Source organism: Sprattus sprattus, assembly GCF_963457725.1.
Source record: "Sprattus sprattus genome assembly, chromosome: 2".
Classification (NCBI taxonomy): domain Eukaryota; kingdom Metazoa; phylum Chordata; class Actinopteri; order Clupeiformes; family Clupeidae; genus Sprattus; species Sprattus sprattus.
Window position 1 is genome coordinate 18,564,160 of NC_137921.1, and position 11,291 is coordinate 18,575,450.

Consider the following 11,291-nt stretch of genomic DNA (forward strand, 5'->3'; position numbering starts at 1 on the left):
ACAGAGATATGATAATGACATAGGCACTCAGATAGTGGATGGATCCAGCACAGCTCTGGCACGTGTGTGGCCTTATCCGTTGTGGAGTATGTGCTGTTATCTGGAGGTAATTATGCTGATAACAAACCTGTTCTTGTTCCACAGGTGGTGGCTTGGGTGTTAGAATCCGATCTGTCGGGCAGGGATATCTCACCTCTAAAGTGAACACACACACACACACACACACACACACACACACACACACACACACACACACACACACACACACACACACACACACACACACACACACACACACAAAGAGGAAGCAGAGGGCACATTAGGAAGGCAATTACATGGTTACCTTCTCCTAATTTAACTGATGACTCAAGGCATACATGATCAGACCAAGTGGACTGATTTCTTATGTGTTTTTTGCAAGAACACGCACTCATGAAGCGGCTTAAACCAAAGGATGTTGCTAATGACCACTAGAGGTCCCTACTGCTGCATCAGTGCCACAATCGCTCTGTGTTTCTTTTGTCTGTGCTTGGTTCCCTCGATGTGCTTGTTTGTTTGTGTATATGTAACCATGCTCGAGTGACAAGGCACACTCCTATGTATTGGTCTGTTAATAGAACTGTGCTTGTGTATGTGTATGTGTTTGTGTGTGTACATGTATGTGTGTGTGTGTGTGTGTGTGTGTGTGTGTGTGCATGTATGTGTGTTTGTATGTTTGCGTGTGTGTGTCCATGTATGTGTGCTTGTATGTTTGTGTGTGTGTCTGTTTTTGAAATTGCATGTGAGAATATTTATGTGTGTATATAACTATGCTCTTATGTGTACGTGTGTTTGCAACATAACTGTGTGCATGTGTGGTTTTGTGTATGTGTGTCTGTGTGTCTGTGTGTCTGTGTGTCTGTGTGTCTGTGTGTCTGTGTGTCTATGTTGTGCGTGTTCGTGCTTGTGCTCATTTGTGTGCGCTTGCCTGTGTGGCCAGGAAATCTCTCCACTGGTCTGAGGTTTCTGTTCAGTATAAGTCGTTCATGCCTTGTCATATTGAGGTTTCCCTTATCTTGCTGCCGTTGGGTTAGGCTCTCTCACACACACCTACACACACACACACACACACACACACACACACACACACACACACACACACACACACACACACACACATGCACACACCCAGACACACGCACATGCAACCACCCACACGCGCACATACACAAACACACATACACTAGCTGTCATAACACACTGCTTTAAAACCTGTTGCAGTTACACTCAGTCACTACAGTCCTGACACGCTAGGGTGCACGGAAATTTTCAGTAGGTCAAGCACTAGACAAGGGCCCTGTAGTGTGCAAGTCAGTATAGGTTTTTGATACTGCATCGAATAAACTATTCCTCTTTGAGACCAGGGAAAGAATATATGCCTACATGCACATGAAGGGAATCCCGTTCAGAGATGGTTGAGGTGGCAGAGCTCTGAATAGAGACGGCTTTGGGGGAGGTCTAACTGCAGATGACAGAGCAGTCCTTTGTGTGGGGCATATTGTGACCAGACTTCATCTCCACACCATCAAGACAACAGCACTGGCCTAGGTCTGGTTTTGGACCTGGCAGACTGGCATCAGTTTAGGCCCGGATCTGTGTGCAGTTAGCAGTACTGTCGGGGGAAAAGATGTTGGCCTTATGTTGATGGGTTACAGAGTTTGTAATGGAGATGCACTAGAGAGTTTGGTGTTAAAGCTTTATAGGTCCAATATCTTGAGGGGGATCTGCAGAGTTGATGTTGTGAAACTGATGCGTCTGTTAATGAGTGCTGGCCTGGCATCACTTTAGCAAAAGATCCATTTGGGGGGAGGGGGGGGGGGGGGACTTGTAAAGTAGACATGTATTACAATGAAATATAGACTCTAGGACATACTTGGCAACGCAAAAGCAACAGGTCAATCTTTTGGGGACAGATTCTGAAAAGCTGGCAACCCTACGGCTACATTCAATTCTATTTTAGTTTACCTGATGCTGTGTCTGCTGACTGTCAAATTGTCACATTAGTGCAAATTTCAAAACCTGTCCCTTTTATCTTGGGCTTGTGATGGGTGTAATGCCACAGCTATGGCAAAGTACTGGTCAGCTTTGTGAGTTAACGTTCAAAATAGGATACAGAAACAGTCATATCAGTAGGGAGCGGCGATGTGCAGAGCATCTGGATGATGTCATGGTTCTGTATGGGGTGTGTGGGTGGAATGGGATGGAGCAATCGATCGGGTTCGGAGGCTGATGCGGTGATAATGCTGGTTTGTTGACGGACCGACAGACGCGCAGGCAGTGCGCATCACTCTCGGAGACGTGATCTCATCGCTGTCTCGGCCCAGCCGGGTTCGGGTCTGCCAGCCAACCCACCGACAGCCGCGCTAATCTAATACTCATCCATTAGCAGCAATAAGAGAGAAAGAGGGAGAGAATGAGTGAGGGAAAGGGAGAGAAAGAAAGTAAGGGAAGGAGAGTGTGTGTGTGAGAAAGAGAGAGAGATATAGAGGCAGAGTAAGGAAAGGAGATTGTGTGTGTGTGTGTGACAAAGAGATGAGACAGAGAGAGAGAAAGGGAGGAAGGGAGAATGAGAAAATGCACAAAACTTCTCCCTATTTGTCTTCATCTGTGTCGTGTTTAATTGACTCCATTCCCTCTCATCCTTCTCCTGCTGGGCCGTGTTCATTACTGCCATCCCACCCTCATCTTCCACCCGCCTCCACCCCAGTGAGGGCTAGGTGGAGGTAAATGCCAGACAGGGGTGGGTTGTTTGTGAGACCTCTCATGCAAGGGAGATTCTTGCTTCACCTCTGCTCTGGCTACAGGGTGCTGGAGCCCCAACGGTGCTCCCTCTAACTGCTGTTAGGGTAGAGCGTGATATCCATCTCACTCCTTCCTCCTGCACTCTACTGCTGCTACTGCTGGGCTCCGCACGCCAAACACCACACCACACCACACTGCACTGCACCACACCACACCACACCACCCCGCATCACACCACACCACACCACATCGCACCACACCACACCACACCACACCACACCACACCACCCCGCATCACACCACACCACACCACACCACACCACACCACACCACACCACACCACCCCGCATCACACCACACCACACCACATCGCACCACACCACACCACACCACCCCGCATCACACCACACCACACCGCACCAAACCACACCGCACCACACCACACCACACCGCACCACACCACACCACACCACACCACACCACACCACACCACCCCACACCACCCCACACCACAACACCCCACACCACCCCACAACACACAACACCACACCACACTATCCCACACCACACGCCACACCAACCCACACTGCACCGCACCACACCACACCACCCCACACCACACAACACCATCCCACACACCACACCACACCACCACACCACACCACACCACCCCACACGACACCACACCACACCACACCACACCACACCACCCCACCCCACACCACACCACACCACCCCACACCACACAACACCATCCCACACACCACACCACACCACCACACCACACCACACCACACCACACCACACCACCCCACACCACACCACAACACCCCACACCACCCCACAACACACAACACCACACCACACCATCCCACACCACACCAACCCACACTGCACCGCACCGCACCACACCACCCCACACCACACAACACCATCCCACACACCACACAACACCATCCCACACACCACACCACACCACCACACCACACCACACCACACCACACCACACCACACCACACCACACCACACCACACCACACTACACCACCCCACCCCACACCACACCACACCACACCACACCACACCACACCACACCACACCACCCCACACCACACCACACCACACCATCCCACACTGCACCGCAACGCACCACACCACACCACACCACACACTCCGGTTCACTGAGGCTCACAGAAGCATGCATAGATTCAGCAGCCTCTCGCTGACCTAGCAAAACTGCTACCGCTACGCTTTGTTCTATGATGTACTGCTGTACTAGAGCGACACAGTTGTGTGATACAAGCATGTCACTTAAAAGCCGAGTTGCTGATCACAGTGAAGAGTAGAGACTTTTCTCTGAGACCATCTATTTCACTGACTGTTGTAAATTAAAGTATTCTGTAAATGCATCCAGTTTGAAGCAGTGATGTGTCAAGATTTACAGATGAATCACATCCACTGATTGGACTAATGGGGATGTGCCTCTCGATCAGCAAATCGATCCTTTCCTAAACATTTAACAAATGGCATGGCACTTGAGTCAGCTCAACAAGTACATTTATTTGAAGCCAGAATTTGAGTTTGACCAATCAGCATTCGTGTCTTTCAGTGATATAACCAATCGAGTTCTGCCGGACAAAGGGCCATAGGAATGAGCTGGCTGTTAAAGTGTCTTACTACGGCTCACGTTCACAGCGCAGGAATCAATGTGCGAATGGTTTTTAACAACATCCCCAAGCTCAAGGCTGAAGAGACATAGTGATGTGCAACTGATGAGCTCTGCTGAAACTCCAAGCAAGGAGAGAGAGAAAAAGAGAGGTAGAAAAGCAAGCACAACTTTCAGGCACAGTTCTCAGTGAGCCTGTGCTCTGTGACAGGACATGCCATCACATGCCACTGCATAAAGAGACAGTATGCAACACTTTTTGCACTTTTTGAAATGTGTTTTTATAGGCAGCTAGTAGCCAGTATCATCTTCAAATGTATCTTCATGCTATATAGTCATGTGAAGTACAGATAAATACACCTATTATTCCAACTATCTGCCATGGCTATGTACTACGCAGTTCTGTGATCTGTGTCGGACCACCCTGAAAAAAAAAAAAGCTTTCACAGCACGGTATCGCCAACTAAATTGCATGCCTTTTCAGTAGTTAGTTAGCTGGTTCTCTACCTAACCGCTGCTTTAAGTACAGATACCATGACAGTATGAATGAACCTGCCATAATGAGGAAGACAGGCAGTATGCCAGGAAGAGATAGAGACAGAGAAAGATCATGGAGCAATAAAAGAGAGTAGAGAGAGGTTGAAAAGTAAAAAATGAAAGAAAACTAATCAAAAAGAAAATGATGAATTGAATGAATGAATGACTGAATGAATGGATGAATGAATGAATGAATGAAAGAAATGGGGGGGGGGGACTGAAAGTAGCCAGAGGTATATGTTCTCGGAGCTAAATAAATGATCTGGGTGGGTAACATCACCTTGAATGGCACTCTGGTACAAAAGGCTGAAAAGAACCGATTCAGTTCATATGAATGGGACCATGAGACACTAGTCTGCCTCCGTATACACACACAGATGGTACCATGGCAACCTTTGTGTATCTGTACATCTGAATCAGGACTTATATAACAGAGAAAGGAAGAGAGAGAGAAAAAGTTAGAAGAGTAAATGTGACAGTAAGAAGGAGAGAGTGTCAAATAGAGATGGTGAGAAAGAGGAGGGAATCAGAGAGTGTAAGAGACAAGGGGTAATGAGAGGAATAGAGAGAGAAAAGGAGGGGCAGAGAGAGAGACTTGTGACTTTTAACTTTTAAAACCCCTTTATTAAACCATTATATTCTTCTGCCCCACACATCACATCACCACACCACAAATCACCACACATCACCACACCACACATCACCCCACACATCACGACACCACACATCACATCCACATCCATTACCATACCCAACACATCACCACACCACACATCACCCCACACATCACGACATCACACATCACATCCACACCCATTACCATACCCAACACATCACCACACCACAAATCACCACACATCACCACACCACACATCCGATCCACACACAATACCACACCACACATGACCACACCAAACTTTCCCACACATCACATCACATCACCACACATCCCTAATTAAATATCAGATTACCATCATCAACTACTGAAATCAGACCCGTGTGTTTGAACTATTTACATGAAAAAAGGCTATGAGAGAGAAAGGCAGAGAGAGGCAGAGAGAGAGAGGCAGAGAGAGAGAGAGAGAGAAAGAAAGAAAGGATAAGAGACATGAAGAGGAGGGAGGGGACAGCAGAGGACCAGTTATACCTGTTTGTGGAGGGTCCGCAGAGTAGAGGGTGAGGTAGGGAGGACTCGGCCTGCTCGGTCTCCTTGGCTGCAGCTGCACGGGCAGAGGGAGGTGCTCCAGTGCCTAATCTCTCAGTGAAGGAGACGCTACGGTGTGTAGGGGATTCACAATCCTCAGGCTTCCTCACTGCAGAAAACACACACACACACACACACACACACACGTGCACACACAGACCGGACATTCAAACATGCAAATGCACACACACACGAGAGATACACACACACACATACATACATGAAGTCACATACGCATAAGACACAAGGTAAGGTGTATAACCTTCATAAGTTTAAGAAGTCTTTTTTTCTAACAACTAGGCCTATATGATGTAAATCATTTTTCTTAGAATTACAGAAGTTATTGGAAGAAAGAAAGAAAGAAATGGATGGAGCAGGAGCAAGTAAGAAACACATTGCACTGAGAGCGACCTCCAATAACCTCTCCCCCATACAACACACACAAACACACAAACACACACACAAAATACGCACACACACGCACATCTTCACACACACACTCTGTCTGAAAGAGAAAGCTCGCTGGTGGGGATGTAAATTACTCCATAACCTACGGCTGGTGAAAGGCTCTATTCACGAGAGCAGTGGACTGGAGTGCTCACTCACACACTCGCTTGCGAACCCTCAGTACTGTACTCAGACACTGCAGGGCCCTGTGAGGCTATTTTAAAAAGAGCCTTCAGTGAGACTGACAAGACGCTTGAATAGGCAGAGCTGGAAAAAAGATTGTGTGTCTGTGTGAGTGAGTGTGTGTGTGTGTGTGTGTGTGTGTGTGTGTGTGTGTGTGTGTGTGTGTGTGTGTGTGTGTGTGTGTGTGTGTGTGTGTGTGTGTGTGTGTGTGTGTGTGTGAGAGTGGGTGTTTCAGTGTGTGTGCGTGTGTGTGTGTGTGTGTGTGTGTGTGTGTGTGTGTGTGTGTGCGTGGAGTACACATTGCGCTGTCTTTCTGGGAAGTCGGTGACATTGTTAATGTGATAATGAACTGCCTGGCTCCAAGGAGCTGTCACCTCTCTCTATGGCTTTCTCTTTCTCTCACTCTTTCGCCTGCTCTCTCTCTCTCTCTATGGCTTTGTAATTCTCCTTTATTCCTCCGCTCTTTCTCTCTATTTATTTTTTCTGGCAAAGCCTCCTGAAGAGCGTTTATTTGTATCTGTTCCCCGCTTTCTTTCTTTTCCCTCTTTTGAATATGCCCTCCTCTCTCTCTTTCTGGCTTCTTCTCTGTAGGCCTACATTTACATTTTAATATTCACTTTGCAAACACTTTTTGGAAAGCAACTCTTACAGACCACGTAAACATTATTTCAGTGTGCATCCAGCCTGAGAATTGAGCAGATTACTAGACTGTGTTGAGCTACAGGAACACTTGTCTATAATTCCTTTAGCTAGTGTACATCCAAATGTTTTGTCTGTGTGATGGTGAAAGAACATTGGAGGAAGAAGAGTCATCCTCTTTCTTTCTCCCTTCATTTCTGAATCTACCAGCTTCTCTCTCTCTCTTTCTCTCTTTTTCTGCATCTCTACCTGTCATTTCTTTCCTTCCTCTTCTAGTCTCTATCTTTCTCTGTCTTTCCTTGCATCCTCCTAGACTTTTTCTCTTTTTTCCTTTTTTTCCTTTCCATCTCCCTCTGTGTCACTCCCTTCCTCTCCCTCTCTTTCTCTCTTTTCTCATTTCCATCGCTTCCTCTCTCTCTCTCTCTCTCTCTCTCTCTCTCTCTCTCTCTCTCTCTCTCTCTCTCTCTCTCTCTCTCTCTCACCCTCCATGTGTGAGCTCACTGGTGGGAGCCTGGTGTTGGATCCAGCCCGGAGCAGCCTGGCTCTGGTTCCCCCCAGGCCCTTCCTGCCTTCTGTCTGCTCGGTGGGCGGCTTGGGTAGAGCCACCGCCTCCTCCAGGGCACCCCCATCCAGGGCAGCAGCAGGCAGCCTGGGCTTCTACACATACAGGGCAGGACCATGGAGAAGGAGAAACACAAGGAGAAAGAGAAATGCACTTGAAAGAGCAAAACCACACACCTTTTCAAAGACAGTATGTGGACATAATGAGAGTAAATAAAGTGGAAAAAAGGGTAATTTGAAGAGGATGTTATTAAATAAGTGCGTAGAATGTTGTTTTTGCTATTATGAAGAAGGACTGTTAAAGGCAGTAAAGCGCCAGACTAGGGACATGACACACATTTAAATTCACATAGCCAAGTTAATAGTCAGGAATAATAGCAAACTAATAGTGTACAGATTACTTTTGATGTGGTTCAGGGCCTCGTTTCCCGATAACGACGTATCTTAACGGCCTACGTGGATTTTCGCGACATCGTACACTAAGTAACACTTTCTATGTAAGTGCGTTTCCCAACCATCAACTTAAAGTCAGGTGCACGAGCGCAACGTGCACGAGTTCTTAAGTAGCTCTTAGGAGCTGTTTACGTCAGGTTAACCTGTTTACGTTAATTGCTGTGAAATTAGCTAGCCTATGCGTGCATCGAACGTGCAATGTGCACTGAATTCGGGGCGGGGATAGTAACGCCATCTCCAACAGAGTAGCCTATTTAAACTGTGTTCCCATTGTAAGGACATTTATTACGATCTGTCTGAGAGTGGGCTGTCAAAGCTAGCATCATCGAAGTCATACAGTACAGTAGGCTACATACATTCAATAAAATTAACCTACATTTGAGTCCAACTGCATGACCATTCTTACCCTACACTTACCCTTACAATAAAGAAGTGATCCTATTTCAACCATAACTTCATTTTAAATAATGTCTTTCTTTATGACATTTAGTTTATAGTTTAGACAGCAACGTTGACATCTACAGTATATTCAACTGCATCCACTACATAATCTCAAACTTTATTTGTTGGTAACTCTCCAAAAAGGCTACCATTAACACATTTCTTAATGAAAAGGAAACATGCATCACAATAATACTTCAGTGTAACCTGTACCTATGTGGAGTGCAAATATGTCTTGCCATTACACTACCCAACAGCCCTACGTCTGCTAACACTACAGAATGCATAATTCCTACGGGCACTGCACTAGTTTTGTATAGCCTAATCTTTATTTTCAAATACTCAATATTCTTTATTTCTATTTTGATGGGAATAGGCAGGTGAAACAATGACATTCTCATGATGTGCTATACACAGAAACATCGTTTGGATTTCTTCTACAATATATACAACCATCTAGCTAGAAGCTACCATATAAGCCAATGGAGTGGTGGCATAAGCGCTAAATGTGCCATCAAACTACTGTTTGAAAGCTTCAGTCAAGACCTAAATACTCTGCATTGGTCGCGTAGCACATTTCCGATCAAACCGAGTCATTATAAACATATAAAAAGTTGTGTAGATAGCTTTATTCATGTAAAATATTCCTCGCTTCAAGTAGCCATGTTTTTTTTTTTTAATTCCCGTTTCTTCCGAACGACGGTCGAACGACGCCCCTGGTGGATTAAATCGCTAAGTGTGAAGTTACTACTGGTCCTGACCACACGTAGAATTCCTCTCAATGAAAGATACACTTAAGCTAAGTGTGGCGTTGGGAAACCCGTCTGCAACGTAGGAATCCTCTTACGAGCGATTTCAAGTGCTTTTTAGGCTAAGTGCGCGTTCGGGAAACGAGGCCCAGAACATCAAAAAAAGTTTAATCTAGGTTTTCATATTTCTTTACATTTATAGAGGCCTCGGGGGATGTGTGAGGACACTCTGCATAACTAACTGAGAGAGACTGCGTATAAGAGAGAGAAAGACAGAGGGAGAAGAGGACAGAGAGATCGTTTATGAGAAAAGAGACAGGGAGAAGAAGACAAAGACTGAAAGACACAGCATATTTCCAATACCCACATGGTCAAGAGGAGAGAGACGGGTTCCAGAACCTGGCCTGGAGTCCGGCGCTTCAAAGTTCCGGGCATGCAGACTGAGGGAGACACAGATTACAATGCAATAGGGCTCATCCAATACAAACATATGGACTATAATGCCAGGTAGCCTAAACAGCCTAATGCAACATGATTTGATTTAGTTGCTTACCCTGACAGGTAAGTTTCATCTTGCATTAGTGCAGAGGATGTGTAAATGAAAGGGTGGTGTCTAGTCTAGAGTGTGTCCTATCTGTAACAGCAGTGCTTATCTAATTCACACCATAGGAGCTGATTAATTATGTTGAAGGCCAATTGGCTGCTTTCACTGACGTGGCAGACACGAAGGGTTGTGACCTGAAAGCAGAGAATTTCTCTTTGGGATAAATTAAGTACTCTCCCTCTCCCTCTCTCTCTTGTTCCATCTAAAAAAAATGCCATTTAGTTGCTTCTACAGACAGGGCAGGGCTGACTGACTGACCTGAAAGCAGAGGGGGGGCGACCATCACGGGGACGTGAAGAGCCCTCCCCAAACAGCTGCCGGTGTTCATCTAGTGGGGTGAAAGGTCGCTGGGTGCGTAAGGTCCGTAGCGACTGTCGGGCCTCCTGCACAATCTCGGCGCTGGTCTTGTTGCTGGCACCGGAGATACGGTAGAATGGTTCGTGGCTCTCACGCCTACGCTCCATCCGAAAAGCGTTTTAAACCAGAATGTGATTGAGACCTTCACAGACCTTAAACACACACCATCACTCTGCCCCCACCCAGGACCTGAGGAGACCCCTGCAAGTTTCAAGAGAAGTAATGAAATCAGGAGGATATATATTATAAATATCAATGAATAACATATTAAATTAGTCACAGTTAATAACATATAACTTTAATCACTAATACATTGAACAAATGGAATAATAAAACGATAATATAATGGTTCTTAATGCAACCTTCACAAGTGTTAGATAGAATGTAGTTGTAAAAGTCTGTTGTTTAAGAGCTCTGGGCGTTTTAGTCTATTTATTTCAGCAGGCGTATGTGTATTTAAAATGTATAAAAAGAATTTAGAACCACTGCAATAGCTCCATTTCTCCAACAACACTATTTCTAAAGAACACGTTCTTCATCACAATGTCAAAACAACTAGGACTACAGCCACCTTAAACTGTGTTTTTTTTTTTTTTTTTTTTACAAAACTCTAAAAAATAATGCAAAAGTGAGGTCCAACACCAGCACATTCACCAGCACAAATCACCAA

General features: G+C 45.8%; 1 protein-coding gene across 1 annotated transcript in view; it reads right to left on the minus strand.

The window, feature by feature from the left end:
- armc2 (armadillo repeat containing 2) overlaps positions 1 to 10,730 on the minus strand; it is a gene marked incomplete at its 3' end in the record, with an annotated part of 23,338 nt that extends 12,608 nt beyond the window's left edge. Inside the window, exons 1-5 of the mRNA XM_080832747.1 lie at positions 10,523 to 10,730; positions 10,028 to 10,100; positions 7,939 to 8,113; positions 6,131 to 6,296; positions 128 to 195 (exon numbers count right to left, since the gene is read on the minus strand). Coding sequence (XP_080688873.1) covers positions 128 to 195; positions 6,131 to 6,296; positions 7,939 to 8,113; positions 10,028 to 10,100; positions 10,523 to 10,728 — 688 coding nt within the window. The 5' untranslated portion in view covers positions 10,729 to 10,730. The remainder of the gene's footprint in view (positions 1 to 127; positions 196 to 6,130; positions 6,297 to 7,938; positions 8,114 to 10,027; positions 10,101 to 10,522) is intronic.
- Between the last annotated feature and the right edge of the window lie 561 nt (positions 10,731 to 11,291).